Here is a 14,512-nt window from a genome sequence, read left to right as displayed (position 1 = left end):
TGTTTGTGTGGTTTACTATACCGTAAGAAGAGTATATGAATCACCCAGTAACACATTTGCAGAGGTTAATGGATACAATGACTTTATTGTTTAATCATTATTTCAAGATGTGACTAACATCAGACACTGCTGTCCAAAAAGCAGTGTCAAGATTTCAGAGCCTGGAGAAACCATGGGAGATAGACAAGCAGCGGGGGGGGGGGTCTGCATAAAAAGGACATGGACCAAGGGCTAAAGGCTAGTATTTGCCATCTCAATGACAAAGCTTGGAGCTGAAAACTGTAGCAAAGAAAACTAAGACAAACCTACGGCTACTTAGTCTTTGCTGCCACCTCCTGTCAATTTGGTTTCCTTTTTTAACTTGGCTATAAAACAAAAAACCTAACGAAGCGTCTTACCAGAAAAAAAAGCAGATTTAGATTGAGATTGAAAACATTTATATAGGGTGACACGGGTTTTCCACCACCATGTTTTGTGGGAAAAGGTATTTATTTCTGGCCACAATCACCACAGGCTAATATTGGATGTGCACAAGTTGACACTGCAAAGCTTTTAATACATAGCAAATATGAAGAAAACTGTGATAAACAGATGTCAGACAAAAACCAAGCAGTGTTCAGTACTGTAACACTCATCTCAAGGTACTTACAGTGTCCGCAAGGTACCCAGTTCATGACAAACCACCAAATGTTAAGCATAGAGGCGTGATGGTAAACATGCAGGACGGTAATTTGGTGGTTATTTTTGCGGAGGATAAAGAAAAAAGTATCCATAAATTCAATGAGTTTGGAGAAGTAGTACCACCACAGGACTCGGACTATCTGTGAAACAAACAAGTACAGTATATTGGTGTTTATATAATAATAAAAAGAAATACCAGTAGAATGTAACTATTCAGGATTTGGTGCTTGACATACTGATACCTCTTGTTTGCTGGATATTTAAAAAATAAAGGATGCAGGGGGTGTCTCAAGTTCCAAAACATATGGCAGCCCTGGCTAGACCGTTCTTCCACTAGTTCCTGAGGGGTGGTTCCAACCTGGCTGATATGGTTCTCCTGAATACACCTTCAACACCTACCTCTTCTTTTGGCCAATATCCATGTGTTTACTCAGGTTTACTGTATAGTCCCAATATTCCGTAACAGACAGCAGGCCAGGTGTGAGGCCTAGGTCAGATATTTTGTAGCAACCATAGCTTTAGGCTTTTGCTCTTAAGGAATCGAAGTCATGTTACCCCAGGGGGCCAATTAGGGGGCTCCTAATTTACTCGAGAGTAGTGTACCTCACAGGGGTGTTGCCTGGATTGGGAGGGGGGGGTGAAGTTTGTAAAGCCTCCGGGCCTATGTAACTGATTATATGTTTTGAATTTTCTATGTACAACCTGAGCCCTGCAAGGCCATGTTGGATTGTTGGTTGATGTATTTATTGCTGTTATTTTTATGTTTTGACGTAAATTTACAAATATAGGATGACGACTTTAACCCTTCCCAACTCCATCCAAAATGGAAAAAAATGGCTTTAAGAAATCCCGTCAGTCACTCATCATAAACAGGAGACTGGATAAATCTGCAAGCAAACAGATTCACACTTTGTGGATAACCTGATCTGTTAAAGGATACATTCACCTTTAAAAAAAAATAATAAATGCACATCTTTTTGCAGATAAAAAAAATGTGCATTTATTATTTCTGTTATTGGGAGCCTGTAAAGCATTGCACCAGCGATCAGCAGATCACAGTTTTAATGCACAGCTCTTGCAAACTATCAGTGTAATCTGTCTGCTCGTACCTCGTGCAAGCAGCAAGATGTTACATGTTACACCCTGAAGCTCCATGCGCACTGACTTACAAATGAGCTAGTAGCAGCTACTTCTGAGAGGTTTTTTTTCTGCCTCTAGAAACAAATAGTGTTATTCTATGTGTCCATAGCAATTTAACAGCAGAAAAAATATGAACGCTCCTAAACACTGCTAACTGCTGTTAAGAGCCAGTTTCCAGCATTTTTTACCTCTCTTAGCGGTGGACGCTGGCATCCTTAACAACCAGTAAATAGCTGATTGTAAAGGAGCATGCTAGCAAGCCAGCCACCGCATCCATAACAGATGACTCATCAGCTGTCAGCTGGGTTCTCCACTGACAGCTGAATGTAAACACAAATTGCCGGCAATTAAAATGTGAGAAACGAAAACAGCATGAGTGTCCCCACCAATCCATACCAGGCCCTACGGGTCTGGTATGGATTTTGATGGGAACTCTACTCCAAATGTAAAAAGAATGAAAAAGAAAAAATGCCATTGGGGTCCCCCCCCAAATTCATACCAGACTATTATCCAAGCATGCAGCCTGGCAGGCTAGGAAAGGTGGGGTGTAGGATGAGCGAGCGCCCCACCCTCCTAAATCATACCAGCCCAAATGCCCATCGGGGGGGTGATTTGGGACAGAGGGGCTCTTCCCCCCTTTCCTAGCCTGCCACTCTGCATGCTCAGATAAGGGTGTGGCATGGATTTGGGGGGGACCCTATGCTGTTTTGTAAAACAATTTTGGCATGGGACTCCCTCAAAATCTGTGTGTTGGATGGAGGGGTCCCCATGCCTTTTTTTTTTTTTTTTTTTTAAATCTTGACACAGGGTTTCTCTTAAAATCCATACCAGACCAGAAAGGCCTGGTATGGATTGGGGGGCAGGACCCCCACACTTTTTTTCATCTAAAATTTGAACTGTGGGTAATTCTATTGTTTACATTTAGCTGTCAGCAGTGAAATGTAAACATTTAGCTGCCAACAGCTGGTCGCTAGGGAGTGGGCATCAAGCCAGCCACCCGCATCCTTAACAACCGATTACTCATCAGCTGTTAGCAGGGTTCCCTGCTGACACCTAAATGTAAACAATAGAATTGCCGGCAATTATAATTTGAGGAAAAAAAAAAACAGTGTGGGGGGCCCCCCCCAAATCCGCACCAGGCCGTTCTGATTTGGTATGGATTTTAAGGGAAACCCTATGTCATCAGCTGTTAGCAGGGTTCCCTGCTAACAGCTAAATGTAAACAATAGAATTGCTGGAAATATGGATTTTGAGGGGAGCCCCATGCCAAAATGGTTTTACAAAATGGCATGGGGTCCCCCCGAAATCCATAAATCTTGACATAGGGTTTCCCTTAAAATCCATACCATAATCTATTTTCCCCAAGTTAGTGTATGTGTCTCTGTAAATATATACACACACACACACACATATATATATATATATATATATATATATATATATATATATATATATATATATATATATACACACACACACACACACACACACACACACACACTAAATAAATGAATATATAGGTTGCACAGGCAGTCCAACTCCTACAGTATGGCATATCAATACATGCCATTGCAAAAAGTCTCAATAGCATGGCGGAGATTCCAGGAGACAGGCAGTTACTCTAGGAGAGCTGGACAGGTCCGTAGAAGGTCCTTAACTCATCAGCATTACCGGTATCTGCTCCTTTGTGCAAGGAGGAACAGGATGAGCACTGCCAGAGCCCTACAAAATGACCTCTAGCAGGCCACTGGTGTGAATGTCTCTGACCAAACAATCAGAAACAAACTTGAGGTTAGCCTGAGGGCCCGACGTCCTCTAATGGGCCCTGTGCTCACTGCTCGACACCATAGAGCTCGATTGGCATTTGCCATTGAACACCAGAACTGGCAGATCCATCACTGGTGCCCTGTGCTTTTCACAGATGAGAGCAGGTTCACCCTGAGCACATGTGACAGACGAGAAAGGGTCTAGAGAAACTGTGGAGAACATTATGCTGCCTGTAACATCGTTCAGCATGACCATTTTGGTGGTGGGTCAGTAATGGTCTGGGGAGGCATATCCATGGAGGGACAACCAGACCTCTACAGGCTAGACAATGGCACCATGACTACCATAAGGTATCAGGATGAATTCCTTGGACCCATTTTCAGACCCTATGCTGGTGCAGTGGGTCCTGGGTTCCTTCTGGTGCACAATGCCTGGCCTCATGTGACGAAAGTTGCAGGCAATTCCTGGAGGATGCAGGAATTTACCTAAATCCAATAGAACACCTCTGGGATATAATGTTTCGGTCCATCTGACGCTGCCAGGTTGCACCTCAGACTGTCCAGGAGTACGGTGACATCCTGGTCCAGATCTGGGAGGAAATACTCCGGGACACCATCGTCTCATTAGGAACATGCCCCGACGTTGTCAGACATGCATACAAGCACGTGGGAGGCTATACAAACTACTAAAGTACCATTCTGAGTTGCTGCAATGAAATTTCAGCAAAATGGACTAACCTGCTGCATAATTTTTTCACTTTGATTTCAGAGTGTCTTTGAATTCAGTCCTCTGTAGGTTGATAATTTTCAAACGATGGGGCATCCTTACATTCCTAACATACTGCCCAGTCCATATCAGTATAGATATCCAGCATATTTTTCCCCATTGAGATGTGTTTTCAAAGTGTTCCTATATATATATATATATTTATTATATTATATCTCTACCAGGTGGATAAGGCTTGCTTTGTTAAGATTTGTCTACTTTATTGTAACTCCAGACCAGAAGCATTTTGCCGGTAGTTTATTGTTTAAAGCCAACCTAAACCCCGTTTTTTTTATTGCCCACTGTGCCAGCATGCAATCTGGCAGAAAATCTTCTCACCTAACAATCCCTCTAGGTTCCCTCTGAGTGCAAGGCCTGGCTTTTGCCAAACCAGCCTACGCAATGACTCTTTCTGCCTGGAACTGTGACAGCAGACACATGAACCCCATAGTCGTGATACCTGCAGCTTGAGGGAGTTATGAAGTTTAGTTCTGGCATGACAGATTCAATTTCATTATTCTCAGCCTAAGCAGCCAATAGCATGTCTCTTCCTGAGCTGAGACATGCAGATGGTAGGAGCCTTGAGCAGTTATGTGAGGATACAAATGCTTCATTGCAAAAATACAGGTCAACAGAAAAGTGGATGCAAAAGCATCAAAGCTGGTTTTGCCTATGCTTTAACAGATCCATCAATTTCATCTCCGACTTTTGCCATTTCTTTCTTGTTCACCGCATATATTTTTCTTGCAATCCTATCGAATGATTAAAGGAATGGCAGTTGCTAAACAACAAGGTAATTTGCTTTTGGCAGGGTTTCTGCTTCATCTGTCCTGAAGGAAGCTGCATGCTGACAGATGATTAATTGAATTCAGTTAGCTCAAATTTTCCTTTTACCATAATATGCTGTCTGTAAATACATTTCCTGAATGACTCCATGGCAGCATACATATGGGTAGACCCTTGTCTCACTTCTACCCTATAGCACCCCATTTCCATACAGTAGGGAAAATAATTATTTTATCCCCTGCAGATTTTGTAAGTTTGCCCACTTACAAAAAAATGATGGTTCTAAAATTGTTATCATAGATGTTTTTAAATGATAGAGACAGAATATCAATGAAAAGTACAGAAAAAACACATGATACAAATGTTATAAATTGAGTTGCAGTTCAGTGAGTAAAATAAGTATTTGATCCCCTACCAACCAACAATACAGTCAGGTCCATAAATATTGGGACATCGACACAATTCTAACATTTTTGGCTCTATACACCACCACAATGAATTTGAAATGAAACAAACAAGATGTGCTTTACCTGCAGACTGTCAGCTTTAATTTGAGGGTATTTACATCCAAATTAGGTGAACGGTGTAGGAATTACAGCAGTTTGCATATGTGCCTCCCACTTGTTAAGGGACCAGAAGTAATGGGACAATTGGCTTCTCAGCTGTTCCATGGCCAGGTGTGTATTATTCCCTCATTATCCCAATTACAATGAGCAGATAAAAGGTCCAGAGTTCATTTCAAGTGTGCTATTTGCATTTGGAATCTGTTGCTGTCAACTCACAAGATGAGATCCAAAGAGCTGTCACTATCAGTGAAGCAAGCCATCATTAGGCTGAAAAAACAAAACAAACCCATCAGAGAGATAGCAAAAACATTAGGCTTGGCCAAAACAACTGTTTGGAACATTCTTAAAAAGAAGGAACGCACCGGTGAGCTCAGCAACACCAAAAGACCTGGAAGACCATGGAAAACAACTGTGGTGGATGAAAGAATTCTTTCCCTGGTGAAGAAAACACCCTTCACAACAGTTGGCCAGATCAAGAACACTCTCCAGGAGGTAGGTGTATGTGTGTCAAAGTCAACAATCAAGAGAAGACTTCACCAGAGTGAATACAGAGGGTTCACCACAAGATGTAAACCATTGGTGAGCCTCAAAAACAGGAAGGTCAGATTAGAGTTTGCCAAACGACATCTAACAAAGCCTTCACAGTTCTGGAACAACATCCTATGGACAGATGAGACCAAGATCAACTTGTACCAGAGTGATGGGAAGAGAAGAGTATGGAGAAGGAAAGGAACTGCTCATGATCCTAAGCATACCACCTCATCAGTGAAGCATGGTGGTGGTGGTGTCATGGCGTGGACATGTATGGCTGCCAATGGAACTGGTTCTCTTGTATTTATTGATGATGTGACTGCTGACAAAAGCAGCCGGATGAATTGTGAAGTGTTTCGGGCAATATTATCTGCTCATATTCAGCCAAATGCTTCAGAACTCATTGGACGCCACTTCACAGTGCAGATGGACAATGACCCAAAGCATACTGCAAAATCAACTAAAGAGTTTTTTAAGGGAAAGAAGTGGAATGTTATGCAATGGCCAAGTCAATCACCTGACCTGAATCCGATTGAGCATGCATTTCACTTGCTGAAGACAAAACTGAAGGGAAAATGCCCCAAGAACAAGCAGGAACTGAAGACAGTTGCAGTAGAGGCCTGGCAGAGCATCACCAGGGATGAAACCCAGCGTCTGGTGATGTCTATGCGTTCCAGACTTCAGGCTGTAATTGACTGCAAAGGATTTGCAACCAAGTATTAAAAAGTGAAAGTTTGATTTATGATTTTTATTCTGTCCCATTACTTTTGGTCCCTTAACAAGTGGGAGGCACATATGCAAACTGTTGTAATTCCTACACTGTTCACCTGATTTGAATGTAAATACCCTAAAATTAAAGCTGACAGTCTTCAGTTAAAGCACATCTTGTTTGTTTCATTTCAAATCCATTGTGGTGGTGTATAGAGCCAAAAATGTTAGAATTGTGTCAATGTCCCAATATTTATGGACCTGACTGTAATTCTGGCTTTCTACATACTGGCTGAGAGCTCATGTGGTACACGGATTAGTCCTGTCAATAAATCTGCTAACGACAACTCGTTATGTATATAAAAGAAATCTGTCCACAGAATGTCTTTCTTGAGCAACACCATGGGCAAGACCAAGCTGCCAAAGGATGTCGGGGACAAGATTGTAGACCTGCACAAGGCTGAAATGGGCTACAAGACCATCAGCAAGAAGCTTGGTGAGACAACTGTTGATGTTATTATTCGCAAATGGAAGAAATACAAAATAACCATCAATCACACTCGGTCTGGAGCTCCATGCAGAATTTCACCTCATGGGGTAAGATTGATCATATGAAAAGTGAGGGATCAGCTCAGAACTACATGGGAAGAGCTTGTGAATGATCTCAAGGCTGTTGGGACCACAGTCACCAAACAAACCACTGGTAACACAGATACGCCACCATGGACTGAAATCCTGCAGTGCCTGCAAGATCCCCCTCCTCAGTCAGGCACCTGTGCAGGCAAGTCTGAAGTTTGCCAATGAACATCTAAATAATTCTGGGAAGGATTGGGAGAAAGTGTTGTGGTCAGATGAGACCAAAATTGAGCTCTTTGGCATTAACTCGACTCGCTGTGTTTGAAGGAAGAAAAATGCTGACTATGACCCTAAGAACACCATCCCTACAGTCAAGCACAAAGGTGGAAACATTATGCTTTGGGGCTGTTTGTCTGCTAAAAGTACAGGCCAGCATTACAGCATTGAGGGGCTAATGGACAGGGCCAAGTATTGTAAAATCTTGGATGAGAACCTTTCTTCCCTCAGCCAGAACACTAAAGATGGGTCATGGATGGGTCTGCCAGCATGACAATGACCCAAAACACACAGCTAAGGCAAGAAAGGAGTGGCTCAAGAAGAAGCACATTACAGTCATGGAGTGGCCAGTCTCTCCAGACCTTAATCCTATAAAAAGTTTTTGGAGGGAGCTGAAACTTCGAGTTGCCAAATGACCACCAAGAAACCTTAAGGATTTAGAGGAGACCTGTAAAGAAGAGTGGACCAAAATTCCTCCTGTGATGTGTGCAAACATGGTAACAAACTACAAGAAACGACTTACCTCTGTACTTGCCAACAAGGTAAGTCTGCCCTCTGTGCTTCTCCACCAAGTACTAAGCCATGTGTTGCTTTGGGATCAAATACTTAATTTTACGCATTGAACTGCAACTCAATTTATAAAATTTGTATCATGTGTTGTAGAGTTTTGGTTGATATTCTGTCTCTATCATTTAAAATACACATGATAAAAGTTATAGACCCTTCATTTTTTTGTAAGTGGGCAAACTTACAAAATCTGCAGGGATCAAATAATTATTTTCCCCACTGTACATTTTGAGACTGATTCAATGGACGTGTTTTTTCGTCCTCCTCATGAGCCTATCAGATGTTCTCTGTGAGATGATTTCCCTTACATTTATTGGTTTATGGATGGAGTGGACATAAGTGGCTCCCATTTATCAGTGGGACTATTCCCAGAGGCCTATTAAAATATTCCCAGCTATTGCCTTTAAAAACCCGAGCCCCACATCTAATTTTCCCTGGCTACTACCTCTATGGGTCTAATGGCAGCTGGAATGCTTCCTCAGTACAACAGCAGCTTTGGGCAGGCAGAAGGCACTTGACCAGACCCCATGTGTGCTATTTAAACTGTACTTCCACTTTTACATAAAAAAAAAAAATAATATTCATAATAGGTGATCTACACTCACCAGCCACTTTATTAGGTACACCTGTTCAATTGCTTGGTAACACAAATTGCTAATCATCCAATCACATGGTAGCAAATCAATGCATTTAGGCATCCAGACATGGTGAAGACGGCTTGCTGAAGTTCAAACTGAACATCAGACTGGGGAAGAAAGGGGATTTAGGTGCCTTTGAACATAGCATGCTTGTTGGTGCCAGACTGGCTGGTCTGAGTATTTAAAAAACTGCCCATCTACTGGAATTTTTACGCACAACCATCTCTAGTATTACAGAGAATGGTACGAAAAAGAGAAAATATCCAGTGAGTGTCAGTTGTGTGGACGAATATGCCTAGTCAGAGATCAGAGGAGAATGGCCATCCCTTTATGACTACGGTGTACCCATCTTCTGATGGTTACTTCCAGCAGTATAATGCTTCTAATAATTCATACACCTTGTTGAATCTATGCCAAGAAGGACTAAGGCAGTTCGGAAGACAAAAGGGGGTCCAACCCGGTACTAGCAAGGTGTACCTATTAAAGTGGCCCGTGAGTGTATGTACAGTGCAGAATTTTAACAATGTTTGGTGCAGATTTCTAATTTCTTATTTGTTCTGAATATATAAACATTTGTTTCATCATGTCCTGTTTCCTGGTTCATTAACCACCTGGTGAATTCTCAGTGCTCCGATGCGGGAAGCTGTAGTGCTGGCATACTTTTTACAGTAGGTAACCCTTTATGGTTTCTCACTAAACAAACTAAATTCCTATTGCACTGATTTTTTTACAGCGTAGAAAACGTCAGTGGTTGCAGTTAGAAGTGGGATGGCATTATGTGCAGTCTAAACTGGACTTGTGGCACTCGTGCCTTTGGCAGGCAAAATCCTGTACGAAACCTGTTTTGTTCAAGAAGCCAGGGATAAAGATGATGATGACGACCAACAGGTTGTTATGCACATCAAGCAAGAGGTCAAGACACTCCATAAGAGTTGTTGTTTTCACTTCTGCTGTGCAAGGATCCTCTACTCTGGCAACATCCAGTTTTCTTTGTGGAACCAGTCAACTGGTCTCAGAACCTCCTCAGGCCAATCAACCCTCCTCAGACACTTCTAAAGAGGAAGATGCGGATAAAGATTTTCAATATCAGGGGTCTCCAAACTGAGACCCTTTGCTAGCCTTTATCCAACCATTGGGGCACTTTTCCTCCCAGTGATAGAGGCACTAATCTTTCCACTGACACCAACAATGGGGCACCATTTCTTCCACTGATATTGGTGTATTATTCCTCCCACTAACAACAATGGGGCACTACTCCTCCTCCTGACCACCAACCCTGATGCCATGTTTATTCTCAGGACATTTTCTTCCCTAGGTGGCCACAATACAGCCGCCCTAAAGTCTGAAGGAGAATAAACTGGCCCTTTGTTTGAAAAGTTTGGAGACCCCTGATCTATATACAAGTTTTCGCTTTCATGACAAGTTCCTCTCTCATAGCCTACAGAGGCAGAAGTCATAGGGGCAATGAGGGGGATCAATGCCCATGTTAAAAACGAGCAGCGAAAAAGGTCTCCCAGGCCAGGGCATTAGCTTTGCTCATGCTCAGAAGAAACACTGACTTTGATCCCTTAAACTGCAGGATAACAAAGTAGAATTTCAGGCTAAACCTAATTTAAAAATGCTCCCCTTACCCCTCCTAACACCTATGCTGATTAACCTGTGTAAGAAAAATGTATATAAAATTACCTATTTTTAGCCAGTACTGGTGCGGCCATGTGATTTCTCATGTATCAGCCAGCAGTGGCTATAGGGCAGAGAAGAGAGTGCTCAACAGCTGGTAAAACCTGGAGCTGTGAAGTCACCAATATTCTCCTATGGCGCATCCGCTGTCGGTACCCCCTCATCTCCCCTTCAGTTGCTGCTGACACAGGGGAGGTGGATCACATGACCGGACAGGAGTGGGCTTAAAATAAGTAAGTACATACATCTTTCTAATACAGGTTAGTCAGCATGGGTGTTAGAAGGGGGGAGGAAGCATCTTTAAGACTAGTGAGGTTAAGGCTACGTTCACACTAGCCTTGTGTGCAGGCGGCAGAGAGGCGTTTGGGAAGCGTTTTTACCGCTTCCCAAACGCCTCTGCCAATTCTGCACATTACAGCACATGGTGCTGTTCTAACAGGAGCGTTTGCGTCGCGTCGCGGCAAAACGGACGCCTCTGGTCGAGTCAGGAGGCTTTGAAGCCTCCTATTCTCGTCTATGGTCCCGCTCCGCAAACGCCCGGCCGGCGTTTGCGACGCGGTTGCGGGGTGTTTGCGGAGCGGTAACACCACTCAAATGCATTATAGGCGTTTGTGGGGCGTTATTAACGCTTGGCAACCGCCGCTAAACCGCGCATGCGGCGTTTGCGGAGCGTTTGCCGAGCGTTAAAAACGCTCCGCAAACACCGGACCAACGCTTGCCAAACGCTATAGGGGCGTTTGGCAAGCGTTGGCAAAACAGCCTAGTGTGAACGAGCCCTTAGTCTGAAATTCTGCTTGAAGAAAAGGTGTTTGAAATCAAGACTAAGGAGTAAAGTAACTGATGCAAAATGCGCTATTTAAATTTCATTGTGTCCTGGAGCTGAGCTTTAATGGATTATTTTTAGTGATTTTAACTGCTCCTCATTTTATTATACTGTTCTTAATCAGCCTGGCCTCCTTTCAGTCTTCTGCAATAAATGATAAACATGATCCTACCTTCATGTCTGCTTCCCCTCCACTTCGAGTGTCTTGACAGAAGAAGTTGTAGCCTCCTTCCCATACTCCCGTTACAAGCTACAAAAGATAACATTTCAGTTAGGATACAGACGTACATACAGTGTATTCCACACTGTGTATTGTACACATAAAGATTCATAAAGTGTCCCATTTATTGCATCGGTAGAGAATGCCAATATGTATCTAATACAAAAAATGTACTCCGTGTCAGTCCTAGCAACCAATAAAATTATCTCCTTCACCATATAGATTTATTAAAAGTGAGTATGTGATTGCTAGCTACTTTATAAGCAATATAGTTGGCTGTTACAAGGAAGTTTCAAAAACAACCACAATTTCACAATATGCTTGTGACCTAATACAATAATGTCTATATACAGTACATTAAATGCAACACGTTTGCAACAGAGGATGCTGGATAGTATATTTTAAAGTGATTGTAAACACTCTTTTTTTAAAATTAAAATAACAAACCGGCCATACTTACCTGCTCTCTGCAGGTAAGGATCCTCCTCTTCTCAGGTCCCCTTGGTCATGGCGGTACTCCTAGCTTCTCTCCCCTGCAGAGTGCCCCCATAATAAGCTGCTTGCTATGGTGGCACTCGTGGGTGCTTGCTCCCGAGCTGCCTCTGAAAGTCCACTGACAAACAGAGGTCTCAGACTGCCCCCACTCTCTCCTCTCTGACTGACAGCAGCAGGAGCCAGTGGCTCCCACTGATGTCTCTGAGTCACTGAGGAGAGAGAGCCGCTGCTCTCAAGCACATCTGTGGATCGAGATCGGGTTCAGGTAAACATGGGGTGGGGAGGGGCTCAGGGGCAGCTGGAGAAAAGGTTAAAAAAAACAAACAAACCACACTTCTGCCTTTAGAACTACTTTGAAGAAAAAATTCAGACTACAAGAACAATGAATCAGTTACAAACAATATTCATACACTGCAGCTGTCAGAACATGCATTCAATTTTGTGTAATCTTCTGTATCCAGGCCATTGCAAAGCTGCTGCCAGAGTAAGTATTAAGCATTGGGAGTGTACTTTCTGTAGCCTGCGCTGTATAAGTATCTCTTTCTGCATCACAATTCAAACTTAGAAGCCTGGTTTGGATTTGATTGGTAGCTGTTAGAAACACATTAGTACTGAAATTTTAGGAGTGGTGTGAGATTTGTGTAGTACCGCAAAGCTTGGATATATAAACTTGGCTGTGCCCTGATATCCTTACTACATATAAGTGCTAAATACCAGACCTTAGTTTATAATGTTAAGTCACGCATATGACCCCCTGTACTAAGCCATGCAACAGTTACGATATATGAAAAGTTATACTGCCACCTTTCTTCTGCACACAAATGTACTTTTGGCTGTGCCACACTTGATGGTTGAGTGCTTCTGCTAACTCAGCACAACCAGACTCAGCAGCAGTTGTGCCAAGTAGGGTAAAGTACTACATTAGTTTAAGGTCAAGTTCACCTGGTTTGTTTTTTCACACATGTAGGGTCAGTTTTGCTAATAAAATCCCTAACTTGACCTACAAAGTCTGCATGGTCTCTTGATAAAAAGAAGAATACTGATCACATCCAAATCTCAAACCTGAACACATCATTATAAGAGATGGCTTAGTCATCATAAAAGTCCTTCAAGTAATAAAACCTAAGTGTACTGGCCCTGTCAGCTTGGATTCTGCTCTCAAATACAACTTTAATGTTGATGCTGGAAGCTATTAGTATCACATCTTTTGGATGTATTTTTTAAATTATAAATTTATAGTGTTCTGATCTCAAACCACAAAAAGTCTTTTACAGAGTTCTAAGATGTAATAACAATGCCCCGAGCATGGCACTTGCTACAAGAAAATACATCTAATCATGAGTATACTATGTAGTACAAGTCAAAAGTAAAATGACATCTTTAAAGTTAGATGCAAATGTTAGTGCAGGCAGTTTCCCTCATATTGACCCAGATTTACTAAAGGAGTAGAACACTTTCACTTTACAAAGTGAATTTAGCAAATGAGATAAAGCTCTGCTTACGTCAATCTAAATCATGTGCAAGCAAAAATAATGTTTTTAATTTTCTCTGCACATAATCTAGTAATCTCTGCAAACTGAGTTTTCACATTAGTAAAGCTAAGAGAAAATTCCCTTTGCAGTTTGAATATGTGAAAATCCTTTAGTAAATCAGAGTCATTTGCACTTCATGTGGTAGAAAACATCAAAAGGGTATTTTAAATACATACAGTATCTCGCAGAAGTGAGTACACCCCTCACATTTTTGTAAATATTCAATTCTATCTTTTCATGTGACAACGCTGAAGAAATGAAACTTTGCTACATTGTAAAGTAGTGAGTGTACAACTTGTATAACAGTATAAATTTGCTGTCCTCTCAAAATAACTCAACACACAGCCATTAATGTCTAAACCGCTGGCAACAAAAGTGAGTACACCACTAAGTGAAAATGTCCAAATTGGGCCCAATTTACCATTTTCCCTCCCCGCTGTCATGTGACTCGTTAGTGTTACAAGGTCTCAGGTGTGAATGGGGAGCAGGTGTGTTAAATTTGGTGTCATCACTCACTCTCTCATACTGGTCACTGGAAGTTCAACATTGCACCTCATGGCAAAGAACTCTCTGAGGATCTGAAAAAAAATTGTTGCTCTACATAAAGATGGCCTAGGCTATAAGAAGATTGCCAAGACCCTGAAACTGAGCTGAAGCATGGTGGCCAAGACCATACAGCGGTTTAACAGGACAGGTTCCACTGAGGACAGGCCTCGCCATGGTCTACCAAAGATGCTGAGTGCACATGCTCAGCTTCATAT

General features: G+C 42.2%; 1 protein-coding gene across 2 annotated transcripts in view; it reads right to left on the bottom strand.

Annotated features, from left to right (window-relative positions):
- Positions 1-14,512, bottom strand: part of ELOVL5 (ELOVL fatty acid elongase 5) — a 99,087-nt gene that overhangs the window by 13,701 nt on the left and 70,874 nt on the right. For both annotated transcript variants that reach the window (XM_089679505.1, XM_089679504.1), the window contains exons 4-5: positions 11,677-11,754; positions 650-821 (exon numbers count right to left, since the gene is read on the bottom strand). In XM_089679505.1, coding sequence (XP_089535631.1) covers positions 650-821; positions 11,677-11,754 — 250 coding nt within the window. The remainder of the gene's footprint in view (positions 1-649; positions 822-11,676; positions 11,755-14,512) is intronic.

This window comes from Staurois parvus, unplaced genomic scaffold, assembly GCF_062004578.1.
Source record: "Staurois parvus isolate SC_StPar_1 unplaced genomic scaffold, SC_StPar_1.0 ptg000226l, whole genome shotgun sequence".
Taxonomy (NCBI): domain Eukaryota; kingdom Metazoa; phylum Chordata; class Amphibia; order Anura; family Ranidae; genus Staurois; species Staurois parvus.
Note: the sequence above shows the minus strand (reverse complement) of the source record. Positions and strands in the feature narration are given on the sequence as shown.